Here is a 24,154-nt window from a genome sequence, read left to right as displayed (position 1 = left end):
GAGAGGAGCCATGAGGAGCTGGAAATTCAGTTGGACTCTGCCAGCCAGGAGCGGTTAATGAAGATGGTAATGGAGTTCCCAGTGGATATCTTGGCCTTGCCACAAGCAGAGGGCTAAGGCAAGGAGGGATCTTTTGCTGCTAGAAAGCAGGTTTAAGTTATAAAATGTACTCGTGTCCCCCTTCTGCCTGCACTACTTATGTTTTCCTTGTCTGGAAAGTGTGGCCTGTTTTGGGAACACCACTCCATGCACCAAAAAATGGGCTGCTCTACCAGTACATAGAAGAAATTGTCAACGCCTCTTGTTAAGCAGCTGGCAGAACCACCCCAAGAAACACAGCTGGACCTAAAATGGCAGATAAGCAGCAAAAAAAAGCATGTAAAACTATAGCATTTTATTGCCAGAGCACAAACCATGGGCACTATGGCCAAATCATTTACATCAGAGGGCATGTGCCATTCATCTGTAGCTGAAAACATGCGATGGCCATCAGGGTTGTACAATATTGTTTCACCTATATTATAGCAGGGCCATCTTTGTTTGATGGTACTAAGTATACATTTAGTGTGTTACAGATTGACCCTCATGTTGGCATTAAGCAGTCCTTTGAAATGCATTGAATTTAACACAAATATTAAATACCTTTCTAATTTATTTTAACCCTTGCTTTTCTCTGGTCAGAAGGAACTATATCTAAGTGATGCTTAAGACAAAAGTTACTGTTTTATGACTACCAAGTTAAATGCAATGCATACTTCCCTTTGCCTCCTGATAGCTAGAAGTTCCATGTCTGTTGCTTGGCTTGGGGGAACCATGCAAGAAATGAAACTTCAGTATATCTTGCTGGCTAGTTTCTAGCTCTCTTGGACAATTCTTCTTTTTCAGAATCTCTATTAATGTGATGTCATCTAAAGTTAAGGCTCTCTGCAGTTATAGAGTGTTACTAGATTTGCCCTTCAAAAAGTTTGGGCCAGAGCCCTACTGCATAGTGAGTCACCAGGCAGCCATTGGCAACTGCTTTGTGTCAGGGCCAGACTGTACAAATGCTAACAGTTTGGAATATGAAAATAAGGGATAATTGACACTTTTATTACATTTTTAGCATTCCTAGGCCTCTGCAGAGATCTCCTCTGGCTACTGACTTATGTTTTCTCTCTTTGACAGCATCTGTAGCTGTCAGTTTGCTGACTTGGGCCCAGGTTTTCAGGCGAGCACCTGAACAGCCTAAAGGGTGAGTTTGAACCAAGTTATACCTAAATTGATTGTTCTTTCTTGGTTTGGACATTTTGTTGTAAATTGAAAGGCAGGTGGAGACAGCTTGTGAGGCCTGTCTACTGCTGAGGGCTCCCAACATGGCAGAATATCTAAAGATAGCAAGAAATGCCATTTATGACTCCTCTCTGTAGTCCTCGTTTCTAAGGAACTACTCCGGGATGGAAAGGGACCTCGGGAGTAAGAATGCTAGATCATCCCTCCACACTCCCCTCAAATGTGAGACTACAGCCCCTGATATATGTGGCTATGAAATACAGACCCCTGTTGACAATCTCAGCAGGAGTCTCCACCTCTGCCATTCCTCTCCTACCAAAAATCTTTTTAAAGGAGGCTCTCCCTATCAAAGCCTAGAGAGATCTTTGGAGGCCACTTAGAGATAGTGAGCTCAGTGACACTGGTGTAAATCCAGAATAATTTCATTGACATCAGCAGAGTTGTTCTGGATTTACACTGGTGTTACTGAAATCAAAATCTGCTGTTACCATCCACAGCCTCTCCTCCTCAAAAGTGCAGCTTACAGGGCTGATTTTTTTTTCCTTTCCACACTTAAACTCAAGCTGAGGGAGAGTCTGAAGTATCATCAGGTACTTAATAAGTCCTAAGAAATTTGGGTACCTAAAACTGTCCATCGGAAAAGAAATGTTTTAATAAACTCTCTGACAGGAATAAATACTGCTTGGTACATCTTATAGTGACGGCTGTCAGACCTAAAGAAGTTTTTGCTCTGGGATAATTTAATTTTTATTGTCATTACTTTGTCATTCTTTTTTTTTAAATGGCAGATCTTTAATTGTTAACATGAAGTTTATTATTTGTCAACTGTGGAAGACTCTGATTCCAGAAGTGGTTTACTAACAGGGTGGTTCAAAGCCCTGGTTGCAGCAGAGTAGGTTTGGTCTCCATCTCCAACTATTGGAGAGAAGGAAAAATCCACTCTGAGGGCTGGTCTACACTGGGGAGGCGGGTGTCGATCTGAGATCAGCTACGCTATTCATGTAGCTGAAGCTGAAGTATCTTAGATCGATTTACCTCGGGTTCTCACGGTACGGGATCGATGTCCGCGGCTCCCTCGTCGACTCCACTACTGCCGCTCGCTCCGGTGGAGTTCCGGAGTCGATGGGTAGCGTGTTTGGGAATTGATATATCGCATTTAGATGAGACACGATCCCCGATAAATCGATCGCTACCCGCTGACAGGGCGGGTAGTGTGGACGTACCCGGAATAGCATTGGACGTTAGTCAAAGAAAAGAAATGCTCGGGTAAGCACAAATTTTCCATTGGAAATGTGTCTGTAAATATTTTTCAAATGTATGTATATTACCAGGGAAGCTTTGCTTGCAAAACTCTATGCAGCAATTGTTAAATAAAGTCCGTGGATGAGGTTCAAGTAATCATCTGTTTACCTATGTAATCTGGAGTTACAAGACTGTATCCGTTAAAGCCACAGTTAAACTTTGTTTGATAACTGGAAAAGTAAAAGACACAATGTATCTGCATCTTCTGGTACCTTGCCTGCATTGCTAACTGCGCTGCTTCAGCCTCTGTTGTAGCTCACTTTGAATTTGCAGGGAACTCTTGCAGTCTCAGGAACTAAGACAGGAGCTCCAATTCTTAAGCAATTCTCATAAAAAATTTACTTTATTTCCTGATGCTGGATAGAAGTAAGTTTATTCATAAAGTAGACGTTGTCAAAGAGCATTAAGACCCTCAACAGATGTTGGTGCGATGTCTTTAGTAACAGTGAAGACAGAGTTACTGTTCTTAAAGGAACAGGAGTACTTGTGGCACCTTAGAGACTAACAAAGGGATGCTGTTTTTCCCTCCGGAGTCCTACAGAGGTAATAAAACTAAAATGTTGCCTGTTACTCTTAACTTAATATAATATCAAGTGTACTATCACTTTAATATCTGCTATGCCCTCAGTTTGGGGGAACTATATTTGGAGCAACTACTATAATCTCCAGTTCCAAGCTGCAGGAGGGCTGTCTCCCTTGTCCCCTGCTCACAAGTTAGATTAATTTTTATTTAGAGGTACTCTCCTTTGTCCTCCATGTCAGTATGGTAGTCGGGCAGAGAAAGGCATTGAAGTTGTCCTCTTTACACCTGTGTAATGGGGAAAACATTTCTGTAGCCCAGTTTGTTTTAAAACACTGGGATGTCTATCAAAACCAGATCTATGATCTGTAATAGTGTCTAGGGCCTTGAGATTTTTTTTTCTTTGTGAAGAGCAGAACTTTTATGATCAGCAATTCAAAGACCCAGTGCAAAGCTGGGCATGACACTAATAATAAAGAGCTGTATATGAAAAATGTTCTGATCTCAGCAAACAGGCTGTACTTTAGCACTACCAGGGACAAAATGTTTCTAAAGAGCAGACACAAAACATTTGTTAGTTTGTATTCATCCTAGGGGAAGTAGTAGTAGTGAATGTGATGCTGTTTTAGATCACATAAATAATACCAAATCTTTCAGGGCAAAAGGCCCCTCTCCTTCAGGTTTTGAATGAAAGGGAGACAGCAAAGGTCTGTATCTCTATCTAAAAAAAATTCACCAGATGGGGCCAATATTTCAAACAAACTCTAGCTGCACTACTTATGTTTTCCTTGTCTGGAAAGTGTGGCCAAGATTCCAAACTGTCTGATATAGGCTGATATTTTTCTTAGTGTTCCCTATTTTGTGTGTGTGTGTGTGTGTGTGAGAGAGAGAGAGAGAAAGCAAAAGAGTGAATGAGTGTGCTAGTTTCAGGGGAGGGGGATTTTGAGAGAGAAGGAAGTAGAAGGAAGGAGGTGGGTGAGAACAAATGACACATTCACACACACATATATACATATCACCATATCTACATTTAGTGCTATGTTCTACATATGAGAAGTGGGCCTAGTAGGGCCATATTACTGGTACTCATAGCTGACTTCCCAGTCCTATTAAGATTGCAATTAATCTGATGAAAAAAGATTGTGATTGTGAAGAACTAGTGTGCTGCTTGATTAATCACAGGAGAATATTCTGTAGCAAAAAAACCTGCACGTCAGTGCTTTTAGGGGGAAAAACTGGCATGAACTTAAACAGGACCAGTCTGTCAGACAGTTCTCACAAACTGTGCTTGGAAACCAATCTGTTCTTCTCAGCTGTTCTCTGATGGAGGGTATTTGATTGTACAGACAGCATTAGGGCCTGTGACAGTACAATACCTGGAGGGTTTCCAGTTAGGATTTTAAACTCTCTTTAAAATCCTGATTGAAGCAAAAACATAAGAATGGGTTTTTACAAAATTCTGTGTGGAGGAGGCTGACAAAATGTATTTGCTGAGACCTTAGTCCTAGGAGCACAGGACTTTTTTGGGGAGGAAAAGTAGTATTGACTTTTAATAGAAAACACTAATTTAAAACAGCTTTTTTAATATAAAAAAGCAACAATTTGCCTAGGATCAAACACCTAAAACTGGAAGCTCTTTCATTACACATTTATATAAAAAAATATTTTTTCTGTTATTTAAATCTCTTTGAAAGTGCATGATCAGCCAAATGTCACTTAGATGGCAGCTATGTGCCAATCCAGAGATTTTTGCATGTCTTGCTGATGAACAGCATGCAGAACCGTCTGCTAGTCTGGATCCTCAAAGAAGTTATAAAATATCATGTAAGTGACATGGAAAATATGAGCAGGCTTAGTACATTGATGAATTAATGTTACATGAATCATCCCCAGAGGATACAAAAGAGGCACAATGTTCTGTCCATAAACAGAATCATCTGTATATTTTATTCAAATATTTTTCTTTGTGAGATGGCAGATGCAGCCATTGGACCTTGTGCCATGCAGCCTTAACAATTGACTATGGCAGCAAAAGCTTACTCTTCTTTAAGTGGTGTCTCAAGTTGTCCAATTGTCAATGCTGATTTATATTTGTGTGTACTGAAGAAACCATTTTGCAACTACAGTGTCATATATTGGATAAACTAAAGAGCTAAGTGCAGTCATTTGTTTCTTCCTTTTATCTCATTTCTTGTTTTAAATAACTTCTTGTTTCTGCTTTGGCTTAGATCAATGTGAGGCAAATAATCCCTTCCTGAGATTAATCAAAATAGATTAAAAATAATATCATGTGATCTTGATAAGGTAAACAGAAAGTTCTCTTGAATGCCTTGAGAAGTAAATGGGATGGATAATAGAGACATCTAGTGGTTGATGCACTGAAATTAAATAACTAAGTTTGCCTGAAACGTTTTTGAAATGCTTAATCATTTGATTCCATTTCTAAAGGCTCATTGCTCTTTAGATTGTTTTTTGTAAACGTCTTTATATTAATTCCTTTCTTTAGAGCACCACTTGTTGTTGTGAAAATGGAGAACTGCTTTATTGCATATTTAATCTTTATTCAAACTTAGTTTTTTTTGTCTGTAATAGTACTTCCATAGACGAAGCTATAATTAAACAATCCCTCTCTCAAAAACCCTGTTTTATTGCTTGATAGCTAATATAAAGCCATTATATAGCAATAAGAAAGCTGTTATAATGTTTGCAAGAGTGGTACAAGTTTGTGTGAGGTTTTTTGGTTGGTTGGTTTGTTTTTAAACCATCTGGCTGCTTTGCAGTGCTTAAATCCTTCAGTGAATAAAACTAGATGCAGTGGGGAATAGTGCTTCCCCTTAGGTTCCTCTATATCAGACTACAGGGCTTGCCCATTACATGAGCCTCATTTTTCTGAAATCCTACAGTATTTGAAAAGTGGTTGGGGGGACATAACTCTTCCAGACTTCTTCAGCAGCAAGTCCCATGCTCTTTGTGGCAAAGTCTTTGTAGGTTTTGTAAGAGAATACAAGAATGATTTTATTTTCTCTCTAGGTAGGTGAGAATGCATAGGATTATCCATTCAATTTTTCTGTTTCTCTATTCCACAGTTAGTGTCTTGAGAGAAGCAAGGACACACTTGGCAATTTTCTATGTTACAGGGAGATAGAAGTGTCAATGTAACTATTACTGTGATATTGGTGAGTATTATAAAACTGAAGTGCATATGAAAAGAATTGAAGAAATATAAGTACTATGTGTGTGGCTGAGTTAAATTTGTTTGTTGGAATAGTAGTGTTAATTCTTTATTATCACCTGATCACCCATTTATATATATATGTATGAATATACACCATCTCCAATTTCCTGGACACCACAATCAGCTTCAGCAATGGAACCCTACAGAAAACTATATAGAAGAAACCCATGGATCACCACATCTACCTTCATAGATCCAGTAACCACCCAAACGCCAAGAAATCTGTAATCTACAGCCAGGCACTCAGATACCACATAATATGCTCCAAAGAAAAAATGCAGTATACACATAAGAACAGCCGTACCGGGTCAGACCATTCTTTACCCATCCTGGCTAATAGCCATTTATGGACTTAGCCATCATGAATTTATCCAGTTCCCTTTTAAACATTGTTATAGTCCTAGCCTTCACAACCACCTCAAGTAAGGAGTTCTACAAGTTGACTGTGCACTGCGTGAAGAAGAACTTCCTTTTGTTTGTTTTAAACCTACTGCCTATTAATTTCATTTGGTGACCCCTAGTTCTTGTATTATGGGAATAAGTAAATAACTTTTCCTTATCCACTTTCTTAACATCATTCATGATTTTATATACCTCTATCATATCCCCCCTTAGTCTCCTCTTTTCCAAGCTGAAGAGTCATAGCCTCTTTAATCTTTCCTCGTATGGGACCCTCTCCAAACCCCTAATCATTTTAGTTGCCCTTTTCTGAACCTTTTCTAATGCTAGAATATCTTGAATATCACACCTTAGCACACTCAAAGCTGCCTTCACCAATCAAGGACACTCCACTAGAGAAGTAAATTGGATCCTGGAACAGGCCAAATATCCCAAGAGAACCTGCTTCAATACAGAAATCCAAACGCCTTCTCACCACACACCCCTAGTTGTCCCCTACACCACCACACTGGAACCCATATGATCATCAAACTATTACAACTCATTCTCAATGGGGACCCCATCCTGAAATAAATCTTTCCTGAACCTCCTCTTCTGGCCTTCAAACAACCCCCTAATCTCTCCAAGGACTGGGACACACCAATAGTATCTACTCCCAGCCTAATGACAGGCTACAGACTGATGTTATCCCCTGAGATCACATTGACCTGACCATATCCAATAACTGTTTCTGCTATCCCCTTTAATGCTGTGTGCCCCTGCTTCCTAAAGGGAAAGCAACATGTTACATACAATCTAAGGGCCACCTTGACCTCTCATTTCTAAACTACTTATAATTTTTTTTTCCTTTTGGGAATTCAGCAGATGATGTGACAGAGATAGATTTCATTACAAGTACTCTTATTGAAATTACTTGGTTAGCTGTTAAACTTGGACACAAATCTCATTGGTGTATGTAGACAGCTAAGCACATACACTAGTCACATGGTACCAACAATGCTACTAAAAGGAAAGTATTTTTTGTTTGGAAATACCAGTTCACTTTCACCAGAAAGAACTAGTGAGTGTAAACTGGTGAGAGTAGTATTTAATTTTATTACACAAGCCAGATGTGTCCTGGCTGAATTCTGTTATTAGTAATTTCATTCTACTTCCTCTTGCAGTTTCAGCTAGATATAGTCTTCACTGCCCATTCTAAAATGATGGCAAAGATGATCTAGTGCCCCTCACTGAACCCTGGTGCTTTTCTTCTTCAAACTGGATTAATCTATATGGAAAGGAGAGAGAGGGAGGTGGAAGTGGACAATGGCCCGATCAGTCAAAAGGCACCTACGATGGCAGCAAACTACAGTTTGACCACAAAGAAAGGAGTGAATTTCTTTGGCTAACAATATGGGGAATATAAACAAATGAGTAACATTGGGCATCTATTGCAGGTCGCTGGGATTAAGAGTAAGAATGAAAAATCTTGCTCAAATTCTTGTAGTACTTTTGTAGTACTGAGGCTGCCATGCCCATGTGAAAATAAAAATAATTGGAGATATACCAATCTCCTAGAATGGGAAGGGACCTTGAAAGGTCATTGAGTCCAGCCCCCTGCCTTCACTAGCAGGACCAGATCCCTAAGTGGCCCCCTCAAGGATTGAACTCACAACCCTGGGTTTAGCAGGCCAATGCTCAAACCACTGAGCTATCCCTCCCCCAATGTGAGATATATCTCACAAATTCATCTGTGTAAACAAACACCAAAGGCCATGGGCAGCAGGTATAATAGGCCGGGGAGGCTAAACCTCCCCTAAGCTAAGCCCTGGCCCTGCCCATGCTGCACCCTCTCCTCCAAGCTGGCAGCAGCTCAGCTCCGGCTGGAGTCTACCAGGTGGTGGGGGCCAGTGAGTGGTCCAGCGTTGGGCCAGTGCTGGGGCCGGCTGGCAACCCGGCGCTGAGGCTGGTCAGTGAACGAAGTGTGTGGGTGGGCACTGAGACCAGCCGGCAGCCTAGGGCTGTTTGGCTGGGGCTCTGGCCGTGAGAGGAGGGTGGTGCTGGCTCAAGCAGCAGGGGTGGGGCCACATGGCTAGCCTCCCCAAAGGGGGGCTCATGTGCCACCCATGCCATGTCTCCCTTTTGTAAAGTTTCATGTCACTAAGGCCTCTGTCAAATTGGGGTTGAACTGTCCTAGAAGAATTCTATACTTATGGGGCCAGATTCTGCCACTGTTCCTCATGTTGAGTAGTGACTTACTCTGCAAGAATTTTCATTGATTTCAGTGGACCTACACAGACTGAACTATTACTAACATAAGGGTGACAGAATCTGGCCCAGATTGAGGGAGTGTGAATGGACTATTCTTCATATATTGACTTTCTACTGATGCCTTAATAGTAAGAAGAAACAGCCAGTAACACTGTGGAAAGAATAAGCTTTACATGAAGTGTGTCCTCTTGATATCCCATCTGTCTGGCTTCTCACTGAGCAGCAGAGTGGGCAGCTCTCAGGTTACCAGAGCAGAGTGGGGTGCGCAGCGGGGCCCAGGAGACTTGCTGCCGCTGAGAACAGAGCTCTTACCAGCAGCACGTCCGTATCTCCACTGCTTTTGTGCTGCTGCACAACTAACTTGTCTCAGCTTTGGAAGGTGAAAATTTTTTTTGTGTTCCTGGAGGAACAGCGTTACTTCAAGGTTCAAAATGAAGAGAAATAGCCTGCCCTTCTGCTGCTTCTCCCTTTGGTTGGTTTTCACAGCAGTGATACTTCAAGGTGAGAGCACTTTCCCGTATCAGTGTGCAGCTTGAGGCTTGCTTTATACACTTGATCGATCATTCCTTGTGCGTTCACTGACTTCACAGTTCGGAGTGCACAAAAAATGCAGTTTGGGCAGCAGTGGATCCTCTTAACGGTTTCAAGCTATTTTATCTCATTGCTGAGTAAGCACTGGAGAAATATAACTATTTTGATTACATACTGTTGAACCGAAATGCAGTTTAAATAGTTTCGTTAGCTTTGATTGTTTGTTTTTTTTCCAGTGAAGCTGGCTGTTTGAACTGTAGTTAGTCCTGAATTGCAGTACTAATAATTGAACAGCTAAATGGCTGAAGAGTGAAGTACTTTGAAATACTTGCTGCATGCTTGCGTGAATTTGAATTTGCATAGGTCAGACAAATGTTAACATCTTTGTCCTTTGCTTTTTGAAATCTATGACTCCATCTAAAGATAATTCAGTACAACACAGAGAAACTTCAAAGGACAAAGCAATTTGTAAACCTATGATTTTAAAGAAAGTATTTCAGTGGATTATCTGTCGAGCTGGATGGATAACAGAAAAAATCTTTTTCATATATACTCTATTCTTTGGAAAAGATGGCAAAAATTAATTGAAGAAATTATTCAATGAATGTATTCACTAATTATTCAACTAACTCTACCATTGGCCAAATAATGAACAAAATTCGTCTAATTATTTATTCAAACATGAATGCCATAAGAGGAGCAAATTTTATAAATAGTATTCAACCCTCTCTTGTAGAGAGCAATATTTGTATGTATGGAGACAGCACAAGCCATTGGTTAGGGTAGAGGACCTGGTTTCTATTCTTAGCTCAGCAACTGAGTGACTGTTTAAGCAAATCACTTTGGGCCAGATTTTAAAAAGTATTTCAGCATTATTGCACTCAGTGTTGCAATGCCTAACTGATTTAGGAGCTTAAATCTCATTTTCAAAAAGGATTTAGGCACTTGGGAGTCTAAACCCCATTGACAGTTGCTGTGATTTAGGCACCTAAAAGCCTAAATCCCTCTTGCAAATGAGATTTAGGCTCCTAAATCAGTAAAACTCCTAAACTATGGCCTGCAAGCTGTTTTAAGCCAGCCTCTGAGCCACACCATGCGGCTCAGCCCTGCTCCGGCTGGGATGCCGGATTGGGGGCTGGGCCCCGCAGCTCGGCCCTGCTCCGGCTAGGGCGCCGGATTGGGGGCCGGGCGGCTCAGCCCTGGTTCAGCTGGGGCGCTGGGTCGGGGGCCGCATCATGTGGCTCCTGGAAGCTGCGGCATGGCCCCGCTCTGGCTCCTACCCACTCCAATGGGAGCTGCAGGGGTGGTGCCTGCGGACGGGGCAGTGTGCAGAGCCACCTGGCCGTGCCTCCGCATAGGAGCTGGAGAAGGGACATGCCACTGCTTCCGGGAGTCGCTTGAGGTAAGTGCCACTCGGAGCCTCGCCCCATGTCCCAACCCCCTCCCCCAGCCCTGATCCCCCCTCCCGCTCTCCATCCCCTCGATCCCAGTCCAGAGCAGCCTCCTGCGCCCCAAACCTCTGGTTCCCAGAGCCCGCACCCTCTGCCGGAAACTGCACCCCATCCCGCGCCCCAGCCCTGATCCCCTTCCTGCCCTCTGAACCCCTGGGTCCCAGCCCAGAGCACCTTCCTACACCCCAAACATCCCCAGCATCACTCCAGAGCCCACACCCCAACCCCAATTTTGTGAGCATTCATGGCCCGCCATACAATTTCTATTCCCCAATGTGGCTCTTGGGTCAAAAAGTTTGCCCACCCCTGTCCTAAATCAATTAGCTGTGCTCAGCATTGCAATGCCTATACCTGAATTCCTTTAAAAATCTGGGCCTTATTCTCTCTGGGCCTTATTTTCTACCATCAACAAAATAGGGATAATGATATTTGTCCTATGAAAAGGACTGTGGAATCTATGGATAAAAAGGGCTATTATAATGCACAGTGTTATATAAAATGGATGTAAAACATTAATTTTATAATATCCATTTAGTTACTACAACTTAATGACCTATACTGCATGGGTCTCATCAGATTTGCTACATATATTCTATATTAAATAGAATAAATTTCCACTACATGCATCTGACGAAGTGGGTATTCACCCACAAAAGCTCATGCTCCAATACGTCTGTTAGTCTATAAGGTGCCACAGGACTCTTTGCTGCTTTTATATTAAATATTATATAGTACAGTATGTGTATAATACTAGCTGGATGGCAGTATGTATTCTAATAGTAACAAATGCTATTTGGAGCCTTGGGGACAGCATGCACACTATTTCATGTGATATATTTTGTATACTATTTGATGTAGGTGTGGAGTCTGCACAAGGAAAATATGCTCAAATGCTATTCAGTGAACTGTTTGAAGACTACTCAAATGCTCTGAGACCTGTGGAAGACACAGATAAAGCACTGAATGTCACTCTTCAGATCACACTGTCTCAAATTAAAGATATGGTGAGTAACAAGACAGTTCCATGTTGTAGAAATGTGCAAACTTCCACACCTACAATTTGTAAACTCTTAGAACTGCATGGGGATTCAAAATTTAAAACTTCATGTTTCACTTGAAGATGTGAGAACAATTTTCATTTTCCTGCATAAAGTGATAACTTTAATAATGTTTCCTCAAAGGTTTCTGTTCTAATATATACTCATCCATTTACACCATTATGACCTAACTACCTAAAGATGGTTAAGATGTTAGAATTCTTTTATAATAACAATTATATACTGATTTCTTTCAGCATGAAAGCGTTTTCTTTTGTCCCATTGCACTGAAGCAAATAATAATAATAATAATAATTGGATATCTTATTTTTCTTTCTAGTTTACCTGTTGTTTTGCAGAAGCAGTAGTTCTTCACAGTCAGTGCTGTATCCAGCTTCCAATAAAAAGTCCTAGTTTAGCCCCCCACCCCCACCCCCCTATAATTTTTGCTTGGAAAACTGGTTTGGTTTGAAAATGGTCAGATTCACTTTGAAGTCAAAGGAGAATGTGTCTGCAAAGAGTGAAGAAAATTCCTCACATGGGTTTTGAATGGTAGGTAATTTAAAATAACGTAGACATTAACGTGTACGTACGAAACTAAGGTCTGAGCCTGCACGGCTTCCAGAGAAATCAATGGGAATTGTCATAGTTGGTACCTCTGAACTGACATTATAGATTTCTTACAGTACAGTCAGTCTTAGAAGAAACACATTGTTTATAAAATGAACTCCCCCTGAAACAAAGTGTGTTTTTGTTGAGTCATAGATTAGAGATGTTTATGTATATAGGAACTCCTTACAGGATGAAAGAAACCAAATTTTGACTGCGTATTTATGGATTCGACAAAGTTGGTATGATGCATATCTCAAGTGGGACAAAGATGAATATGATGGGTTGGATTCTATCAGGATTCCTAGCAACCTGGTATGGAGGCCAGACATTGTCCTGTATAACAAGTAAGTACAATTGGAGGGGCAGTTTCTTAGCACAACCACATAGTTAGATTTAATAATTTTAATAATTTAATATGAGCCCCCATAACCATCCACTTCCAGTTTAGTGCACCTTCCTTTGGAGTGTCTGGATCTGGCCATAAGATATTGGACTAGACAGACCATTGGTCTGATCTGGTTTGGCAATTTCTGTTTTAATATGATGCTGTGAACAGAGGCCTTGAGTCCTATTACTACAAGCCTCACCACCTCTGGATTTGCCGCCTCAGTTATGAAAGTAAAAAAAAATTGCTTGAGCCCTAGCACCTCTTTGATTACAAATTAAGTACTGGGGAGCTTCCAGATGATTGACTCATTATGTGGAAAAAGTGCCCTTTTCTAAAGAAACAACAAAGAAGTTGAAATGTTTTATAAGGAGAAACTATTTTTCAAAATCTGTTTAAAACAGTTTGATCAAGCGTTTACATTAAAGAGAAGTTATTAAAGAGCTTGGGTTCACAATATCATCTACTAGAAAGGGACACCACAAGAGAAAAAAAAACTTTGGAAAAAATGTCCTTACCTGTGTTGTGAATTAAGCTAGTTTTCAAACACTGAATTACCCTTATCTGAGCTAGTTTATTTGTTAGGATGGAGAGTGAAACTAGAACAATCAATTTTACTAGCACAGTGGTACTGTATTTAGGCTTTTGGCATGGCAGGGAACATTTTAATAAGTGTAAAATGTAGCCCCAAATGTTTACACTCCATGAGACCAAAAGATGCATCTTTGTGTTGTACATGACGTAAAGGGCTCGGGGCTCCTCACATGGGATACTTCTCAGGTCTGAGAGACGTATGAACTCTCATCTGACTCTGCCTTAACAACAAGGCCATCTTTCTTCTTCATGTTTGTTTGTGACAGCCTAAATACTGTAGCAAATCCATGGTCATCTAGGATTTCAAGTTTGTCATTAATTCTGCACACTGAACTTTACAGTTGCATCAGGAATAGCACTCAAATCCCCTGCTGCAAAAAGCAGAGGCCCTTACTGCTTGAGCTAAGGAGAATTTCAGTTATATGTTAGCAGTATTGGGTCTTTGACACACAGCTGAGTCTGTCCAATAATAGCCATAATAGTGGCCATACATAACAGCCAGTACAATATTAAGTAAATGATGTAAATTCAGAGGTGTGTTTAATAACCTGATTTTCTGATATATTTTGTGTTCTAATTTGTTTATCATTTTGTCTTTTTAGGGCTGATGATGATTTTTCAGAACCAGTGAACACAAATGTAGTATTGAGATATGATGGAAAAATTACTTGGGATGCACCAGCTATAACAAAGAGCTCATGTGTGGTGGATGTTTCTTATTTTCCCTTTGATGACCAGCAGTGTAACCTTACCTTTGGTTCCTGGACCTACAATGGTAATCAGGTAGACATAATCAATGCTTTGGACAGTGGAGATCTATCTGACTTTATAGAAGATGTGGAGTGGGAGATTCATGGGATGCCAGCTGTTAAGAATGTAATCACGTACGGCTGCTGCTCTGAGCCGTATCCAGATATTACATTCACACTGATCTTGAAAAGGAGGTCTTCCTTCTATATATTTAACCTGCTGCTCCCTTGTGTTTTGATCTCTTTCCTGGCCCCACTGGGATTCTATCTTCCTGCAGACTCTGGGGAAAAAGTGTCGCTTGGTGTTACAGTTCTGCTTGCTCTAACTGTATTTCAGCTAATGGTTGCAGAGAGCATGCCTCCTTCTGAAAACGTGCCTTTGATAGGTGGGTATTTCAGATTTTTATCATGGCTTATAAATAGTGGTTGTATAATGTCAGGGAGACTACATACCACTAATGGAATCTGGAAAGATAAATATTGTGATACACAAGGTTTTAGAAACTTTGTAATACTTCAAATGTGTATGGAACTTGTACAGATATAGTGAAGTACTATGACAAGGTTATTTTGTGCTGCCTGGGGATAAACTAATAACATGGATGTGCTGAAAACTGGGCTGCAGTGTTAATGAAGGAAAATTTGAGGGTGAGGTCAGACACTTCAAGATGTCATCTTCGCAGATTCACAAGCTATACTGGGTCAGTACTCAGTGCTCCAGGTACTGGTGTAGTGATTCATTTGGTTGAAGTATGCTGTCTTGAGAAAATGATGAGAGCATTGTGGGTTGTGTTGGACGCAAAAGGGAGTTTGTGGAGGTGAGGATCATGTGACTTGTTGGATGGGAAGAGGGAGAGCTGCAGGGAAGATGAGCTGAGCTGTGATGGAGAAGGGGTGAGCACTAAGTCTTCCCTGCCTTCTGCACCTGTTCGACCTGCTGTGGCTCATCAGAGATGAGTCCTGGTACCACAAGACTTGGTGCTGCAAACAGAGGTGAAAGTAAGCTGGTACGGGATGGTACGGAGGACCGGTAAGAAAAGGAGACTGACTGAGGGAGGGAGAGAGAAGCCTGCTCCCTGCATAAGAATAGTTTAAACTCAGCTGTTCCCTGATGGTTCAGCCCTCAGGGCTAGGTTTCTGGCATCCTTGTTAATTTCACTCACAGTGGCTGAGGGGAGGGTGTGTTTGCCCATGGCAGGGGCAGTCCTTTTCTGCCCCCGGGATGAGGGGATCTCTCCAATACTAATATACAAAACAAATACGAGCATTTGGCTGCACAGTTTAAATCCAGAGCTAATAAAAGCAGGTGGAAGGGGAAAACTCACTGTCACGTTGGTTTCTCGGCTCCTCCCTCCCCCTCCTCCAGCCAGGCTGCAGACAAGGCTCTGCATTCCTCCCCCCACACCCTCAGCAGGGCTTCTCTTCTAGGCTCTAGCTTGCAGTAGGGACACTGGCTGAGATGCCTGCTGCTGCTGCCTGCAAAAGAACAGTTTAAACTCAGCTGTTCCCTGTGCAGTTCAGTGCCCAGAGGTAGGAGCCATTTCTGGCATCCTTGTTAATTTCACTCCCAGTTGTTGGGGGGTGGGTGGGTGGGTGTGTGACCATAGCAGGGGCAGTTCTTTTCTGCCCCTGGGATGAGGGGATCTCCTAAACACAATCAAAATCAGGAACCATTTCCAAGTTCAAATCTATCCTATTCCCTCCCCAGCAGAGGATCATGGTTGTGATGTTCAAACTGCTTGCAGATCCTCTTTGAAATGTTACTGTTTAAAAAAAAAAACCCACAAAAAACATGGAGAACATGGTGTAAAGATGTGTCATGATGATTAGGGTTTATTTTGGGCAAAGCAATTTTGCTAAATCAGCTAAAGATTCACAGGGAAAGCAAATAGCCCCCATAGACAAAACCACAAAGGGATTGGAGGGGAAAACGGAATATTCAGGGAAATTATTGTGCCTCCTTTGAAAGAAATAGTAGTTTTCATTCCAATCCACCCTCTTTATATATTGATTTTAAACACCTGAAATGTCCTTAGGACATCGGGTGCAATCTCAGATCTCTTTTTGTTTTGTCCTGCCTGTAGAGTGCAGAAGCTGAAATTGACAAAATTTTCTCTAAATATCTTGTATATTTCATGAAGGCTATTCCAGTTGTCCTTCATTCACCCCTGACTTCCTCCTCCCCGCACCCCGGCTCCCTCCCTGGCTGTCTGGCTGTGGTTTTTGCCTTGGTTACTTACTCCTTGGCAGACCCAGCCCAGCGGCACCTGCTGGCTCTCTGCAGGCAGCAGCCCACAAGGGCCGGTTGCTGGGGTCGCTGCTGGTCAGTGGCAGGCTGCAGCTGCATTGTTTGTGACACATTCATACACATATACACAGTCAGAGGTGAAAGTAAGCCAGTCCGGTCCATGCTGGCCCGCATCGAGTTCCACAGCTGGGATTTAAAGGGCTCAGAGCTCCCCGCAGCTGCAGGCAGCCCAGAGCCCTTTAAATCCCGGCCGCGGCTCCAGCGGCTGGGCTGGGGCTGGGATTTAAAGGGCTCAAAGCTCCCCGCAGCTGTGGGCAGCCCAGAGCCCTTTGAATCCCGGCCACGGCTCTGGTGGCCAGGCTGGGGCCAGGATTTAAAGGGCTCCCGGGCTTCCCTCAGTGGCAGGAGCTCTGGGCCCTTTAAATCCCTGCCCCAGCCCCGCAAAGCTCGGGGTTCCCCCTGGCGGCCAGGGCCCCGGGCCCTTTAATTTTCCCCCGAGCCCCAGGGGGCTCCCAGCCACCTCTGCAGCTGGGAGCCCCTGGTTGATTTAAAGGCTCTGGGTCTCCCAGGCACAGCTGGTTCCCCAGGGCCTTTAAATCTTGAGAGGCCACGCCTCTTCCGGGAGAGGCCACGCTCCCTCAGGACTTCGGCTGTACCGGTAAGTCCTGTAAGTTACTTTCACTCCTAGCTGCAAACCATAGCATCTCCATCAGGTAGAGAAGTCAGACAAGCATTAGTGCTCCCTATGACTGTTTCTGCACAGCTGAGCTGTGGAACAGCCCCTTTGCTATGGCTAGGGGATTGGAGAGGTCAGGGCATGTTGGGTGGGGTTGCACTCTCTCTCCTCCCAGGGCCATAGAAGGAAATCTACTGTCTCAGTTCCATTCCAGACTCTGATCTTGGTTTAAATCCCACAGGCTGCCCCGATTCCAAGGAGCAGTGCAGAACTAGGACTCCTCCTAATCCCCTCCTTTGGTGAGCCCTAGCTGATCTGTTGGGAAAAAGTAAAGAAGCGTGTATATGCCTTCTTCTCCTGCACAACTAAGCTTCCAGGCTCCCCTTTTCCCCCACTAGTTCCACCAAGCTGCAGACATTCCCAGCCCTTCTTGCATCTGGAAACCCAGAGATGAAAAATGTGATCTTCACTGCTTCTGTCATGAAAATCAACAGTTATGACAATTCAATATAATTAATTTATGCACCAGGAGGTGGTGTAACAAATGTGAAGTGTGTAAATGTTGATGCAAATTTTGTAGGGATCCTAAAAATATGTGAAATTCACTGTGAACATTTTTTAAAAAGACTTTAACATGGGTGCTTTTTGAAATTGGGGCATTTGAGTGTGAATATTTACCTTGATAATTAGGTGGTTATTCTTTTGAAATGGTATAATATGGGTCATGATCAGTGGGAGATTTTATTTGTTTGAATGGACTTAAACTCTATTTTAAGTGGCAAATCACAATGCAGACATAACTACAGAGCATTAGGATGATTCCAGAATTCTGACCTCTTTTGATAGCTTTACATTTTGCTTAATGTTGAACGATTTTTTTTCCTTTCTGCAGAGGGTGATTTTAACTTGAATAATACTTTTAATATACATTTCCCTATTTTTTACATTACAGGCAAATATTACATAGCAACTATGACAATGATCACAGCATCCACTGCACTGACCATCATTATAATGAATATCCATCACTGTGGAGCAGAAGCCCAACCTGTTCCACAATGGGCCAGGGTTGTTATTTTGGACTACATGTCAAAGATCTTTTTTGTTTATGATGTGGGTGAAAATTGTAGAAGTCCACAAAGAGTAAAAGCAGAAGAACATAAATTAAGAAAGGATTTTAAGTATCAGAAAAAGCAGGACAGACACAAGGTGGTGACCAGTCAACTTTCCAGGAATAGAAACAATGACAGTGACCTAAAGAAGAAGCTGAATGGACATATAAATAACAGTAATGGAGTTAAATGTGAAAATGCTGAGGATGCTGTTAATTGCTGCTCCTGTTATAAAGTACTGATAAAGAATATTGAGTATATTGCTAATTGCGTTAGAGACCATAAAGCAAACCGCGCTAAAGGAATTGAGTGGAAAAAGGTAGCAAAAGTGATGGACAGATTCTTCATGTGGATTTTTTTTATTATGGTATTTTTCATGAGTTTCCTGATTATTGGCAAAGCAATTTAACCGACGCTATTAGAGTATATTTATTTTTATGTATGTAGGAATGTTTAGCTAGTTTTCCTTGATGGTACTTTGTTACTGAGGGATGTATCTGAGGTTTCTGTATCTTTAATTTTGTAAAAACAAACAAAATAATTTGAGATTGCTGTTACGTGAGTCATCCTGTCAGAATGTTTCCGTCAGATCAGAGACATCCAAACTTTGCTCAGCTAAGATCATATTAGCAACTTGACAGGAGCTAAAGGCTGAGTCTAACTTGTATTAAACTGAACAGTTGCAACTGCCCTTATCTGTAATATGGAAGTGCACCCTATGAACAAGTGCTGGACAAGTATGCTTCGCTCTGTCTTGATTAAAACTGGTTATGGCCTTGGGTTGGCTCAAGAAGGAGCATTGTGTCCTAGAAGCAGTGATCCCAATGGGATGCTCCTCCATATTAAAGATAATAGAATTCCAAGGGCTACATTTGATCTGTGGCCTGCAGTAGGACCAACTAGCTGTGTGCTAGATGGAAAAACACATTTATTTCTCTACATATGAATGTTTGACAGTTCCCCTGAGACCATCCCTGCCTAGCTGCCATCTCTTCTTTCCTCTTTTCACTCCCTCATTTTGCCTCATCCTTTTCTTCTGGATTTGTCCCATGAGTGTTCAGACATGTTCATGTCCTAACATCCACCTGCCTCTAACTACTGTCCCATCTCCTCCTTCCCCTCTAAATTCTTTGAACTTGTTAAAAACAATAGCTACCTTGATTTCCTTCCAGCTAATTCCTGCCTGAATTCCTTACAGTATTACTTTTTTCACCATCAAAACCATGCTCACCATGATTTCTAGGACCCTTTTTCTGGCTAAGTCTTGCACCCTCTTCCCTATCATCCTCCTTGAACTTTCTGCTGCCTTTGACACTGTTTCCCTACTTTCTCCTTGATTCCACATCTTCCCCTGTATTTGCACAGTGTAAAGATGTACTGTATGGGGGTGGGAGGGGGTCTACTACCCTAATACTACTAAAGCACGGAGTTGTGCTCTTTGTTCAACACTACTCATTCTGTTACTTCATCTTCCGACCCGTCCCACCTCATTTATCTATCTTGCCCATTTGTTGCATCCTGTTTTGATCTAGGTTGTAAGCTTGCTGGGCTAGGGTCTGTTTTCTTTGGCACTTGCCTATGCAACATCTAGCACAGCAGGTGTGATTATTGGGTGACTCCCCTTACTCTAATACAAATCATAAATTTTAAACAGACTTATTAAAACAATGTGAAAGTCAGTCAATTGACTATACAAAACTGTCTCCTTGCTCAGCACATCCACTGCTTGTGTGTTTGTTTGCTTTATGGACAAACAATTCTTTTACTGCTTTTTAGTCCTGCAGACCGTATATGCCTAAGGAAGATGCCCCTTGCAGTGAAGTTAGAAGCTGATACATGAGGCATACGCAGGGCAAGTGAATGACCTTTACTAAAGCACCTTGAGCTTTGAAACCATGATATTCTAGATGCAGTGAGAGATGCAGGATGACACTGAAATGGATCCCAGTCAGAAGTTCATGTGATAAAACTCATTTTCATAATTGTTGCAACTAATTTGGAGTGCATCCATGAAGATGTAATTTAAGATGAGGAGTCAAAACAGCGGAGCGTTGTCATTGTTATCCAAAAACTCATCGGAAGAAAGGGATTTGTATGATCATGTAAATGATACACTGAATTCTTAATGACTGGTTTTGTCTCTTGTGTGGAATAATTAAAGCTGAAAGCCTATCTAGAGTCTCATACATAATGCAAGCCATAAAAGCCTAGGTTCTAGTGTAAAGATAATTTGAGTAGCTATCAGAATAAACTAAGTATCTGACGAAATATTGAAAGTTCTTTGTACCGCACCATGAGTTCCCTGGAAATCAGGCACTTTCTGGTACATATTCTATTCAGAAGTCAAAGTACATTTTCACAGTGCAGACAAATAGCACCGTCCATTTGCTGTGGACTTCAGTGCTTAGCTTTATGGTGTATGTCTGAGGCAATGAATTTGTTCTATGCCATGGAAAAAATACTGTCCAAAGGTGTGGGAAGAGGAGAAATATTGAAGATGAGGCTAAAATGTTAAGAGACTTCAGACTGCATTTGAATATGCATGCATCATTTCATATACAATATTTGCACTCATAAGTGTACTAGCTGTAAAATTTACATGGGCAAATTTACATGTGCATGCAGATGTGTGTGGATCTTGTGCTTTTTAAAATAAAAGTTGTATCCCTAAGTGTTCTTCCCCTTGAAGGAATGTAAGGGTGAGAATATTTTGCACTTCCCTACTAACTTCTGTTTGAAGATCTCAAAGCATGAGAGAATTACCTCCCTCTCAGGAATGGTGTGAGGCTTGAGAATTACACCCAATTTCACTTAGCTTATCAGAGACTGTTAAGGAGTGACTTAATTACAGTCTAACCATGTACATGGGAGAGAAAATTAGATAAAAGAGGGGGCTCTTCACTCCAGCAGACAAATGTATAACAAGATACAGTTGTTGGTAGGTGGCTAGATTTGAAATAAGGTGCACATTTTTAACAATGAGGATAATTAACTATTGGAACAATTTACTTAGGGTTGGGTGGATTTTCAATCACTGGAAATCTTTAAATAAAGACTGGATGTTTTTTTCTCACAGATATACTCCAGTTCAACTACAGCTATTGGACATGAAGCAGGAATTAATTAAATCTTAAGGCCTCTGTTATATAGGAAGTCAGACTAGATCATCACAATGGTTCTTACTAGTCTTAAAATCTAAGAGAATCTATGACTGTATAGATGGTGAAACTGAGGCACAAAGAGGTTATGTGACCTGCCCAAGGTCACACACAATGTCTGCAACAGAAAATGAAGCAGAAAGCATATGTCCTGATGTGACTGACCTCAACTGCTGCGTTTTACCTCCCCAAAACCCTTCTTGCCTTTCTAGACTCCTAAGCACTGCATACAGCCTGTGAAATCTGGGAGGTCATTTCTCTTCTGAGTGTCTCACTACTCTGGTATCTTATGTCTATTGTAAGTGCTGCCCTATCATAATTTCTATTCCTAGATGTGGTCCTCTGACCAAAAAGTTTGCCCACCCCTGGTTTAAAGTACTAGCAACTCTTGAGAGCTGGGAGTCTCCTGTTTTAAAAGAGAGTGACTGTTTGATGTACAATCCAGTTGCAGGAGGAGGGCTGGGACCTCCTGAACAGGGGCAAGAAACACTACTGGGATTGTAATATGGACCCAGAGTGGGTGTGAACTTGAGCAACCAAGCAGTGAGTTAATTGTTAAACCAGAACCACAACCAGGATATAGGTTAACTAATCTTGCCTGGGTAATTTATTGAAAAAACCTGAGTGGGTGCTGTGCATAATGCACCTTCAAGGGGGGGTATGCCTGAGAGTAGTGCTGCATGACACCTGCCTTCTCTTGTGGAACAGAGCTGTTCTATTTATACTGCCAGGACCACCTCCTTTTGGATCTGCCTGAAAGGAGGTAAAACCCAGGAGAAGAAATCCTGCAAGGTGGGGTTTTCAGAGAACCAGAATCACAGCCTGTAAGTGGAAATTATGTACCAACATCATACGCATTTGTAGTAATAATTGCTTAGTTGCTAATAGTCAGCTCATACATTCTAGACCAAAACACTAAATACAAACATCTCAAGTATTGCCTAGAGGAAAAATTGTCCTAAACCATGTAAACTGAGAGCATTGGGAATCTAAATTGTATACAATATTTTTAGTGTTCAATGGAGAGAGAGGAATCTAATATTCTCATTGTTTCTCTTTCCTTCTCCCCTTCCCTTTGTATGTGTCTCTCACACACATCCAATAATCCTTGAAGATTAAATAAAACGATGAATGTATGTGATTACAATAATAGAGAAATATGTATTAATGCACTCAGGTGAGAAGCCCTATTGAGAATTAAGACTGCAGGATGACATGCTGGTTATGTTTGCTCAGGAGGACAATGAAGGCTGTAAATATAGTTTGTGATCTGTATGCTGTGCCCTGAGTATGCTGTACTTTTAAGTACTGTGGGCCAGGAGGGAGGGGGCTGTCCCAGCAGGATCTCTGGGAAGCTTTGCAGTACAATGGCGCTTAGAGCTTCAGGAAATTTCCACCACAAGAGCACCCACCGTGACACCTCAATCCTCACTGGTATCCAGTTGACTGACAGCTATCTGGGGAAGCCAGCTTCTACAGAGTAGTTGCTTTTTTTTTCTTTTTTTTTCTGCAGTTAGTGGTGCTTATTATCTATAGACTAACCAGCATGACAGTGGTCTAGCATGACAGTGTTTGGGTGAACTTCCTTCAGAGGTACAAAACGTCTCGATTCAGAAATTCTGTAGTCACAGCTGCTCAGCCCAGGATTCAAACAACCCAGTCCCAACAATCTGTAGACATGAGCTAGGCCCAAAAATGGCACTCTACCCAGTGAACCTCATCTTGAAGTGGGGCATGAAGCTGGCATATCCATGTCTGAAGGGTATGAATCTTGCATCATGAATTTGATTAACTACTGGTCTCAATTTTGATTCTCCACAGGTACCACAACCCTCTCCTGAGTTGTGTGAGATTAGTTTTCAAGAACTCCAACAGAAGCATATCTAGCTGAACAAGGAGCATGTTCTAATTGTTTGGTTTACCTCAATCTTTGAGACAATACCCAAAACTACAATGGTTTACACGAAGAATTCCTCCCTCAATCTCCCTGGGTATCTCATTTGGCCTTCAAAATCTCCCACAAGTCACTGCAGTGATGCAAGAAGCTGTGAGATAGGGTATCCAGAATGCAGTACAACTGCAGTGGTGGATTGAGAACTAGGATGGATATGGAGCAGACCTGCACCTAGTAGCTGATAATTAATATGAATGCACTGTGCTACTGATACACTGGTGCAATTCCACTGATGCAATTCAATTTTTAGTGTAGTGAATAGTGCAGATCTCCCTGTTGTGTTTTGATTGGTGTAGGTTAGCATTTGTGAGTCTCCAGGAGGACGACTCGGGGATATGAATGAGGAGAGGGTGAGGTCTTGGTGCACTGGGATTTGGGAGACTGTTCCATGCATAGGGGCCAGAACAGGAAACGTGGAGGCTGCATGTTGAAGGTATGTCTACATTGCATTGTAGACCTGGGTTTGTGGGACTTGGGCTTGTGGACTTGGTGTTCCCATGCTTAAGCATCCACACTGCATTGTAAATCTTGGATTACAATTGCTGGACCTGGGCCACAGCCATGCTAATACATCCACATTACCCAGGCTTGACCTGTGGCCACACTGCAAAATGACAGGGTTTGGACCTGACTCATGGCAGGAGCTTAGTGCTTGCTGACCTGAGTCAGACT

The 24,154-nt window shown here is 41.9% G+C and overlaps 1 protein-coding gene across 1 annotated transcript; it reads left to right on the top strand.

Moving 5' to 3' along the window:
- The first annotated feature begins 1,164 nt into the window (after positions 1 to 1,164).
- Positions 1,165 to 20,969, top strand: CHRNA9 (cholinergic receptor nicotinic alpha 9 subunit). The gene is made up of 7 exons (XM_039539290.1): positions 1,165 to 1,231; positions 5,320 to 5,395; positions 6,178 to 6,267; positions 11,816 to 11,961; positions 12,783 to 12,950; positions 14,188 to 14,720; positions 18,211 to 20,969. Exons 4-7 carry the CDS (start codon positions 11,921 to 11,923, stop codon positions 18,777 to 18,779), a joined length of 1,311 nt encoding a protein of 436 aa, XP_039395224.1. The 5' UTR covers positions 1,165 to 1,231; positions 5,320 to 5,395; positions 6,178 to 6,267; positions 11,816 to 11,920; the 3' UTR covers positions 18,780 to 20,969.
- The last annotated feature ends 3,185 nt before the right edge of the window (positions 20,970 to 24,154 follow it).

This window comes from Mauremys reevesii, linkage group 5 (assembly GCF_016161935.1).
Source record: "Mauremys reevesii isolate NIE-2019 linkage group 5, ASM1616193v1, whole genome shotgun sequence".
Classification (NCBI taxonomy): domain Eukaryota; kingdom Metazoa; phylum Chordata; order Testudines; family Geoemydidae; genus Mauremys; species Mauremys reevesii.
The sequence above is the reverse complement of the archived record's forward strand: the minus strand, read 5'-3'. Positions and strand labels throughout refer to the sequence as shown.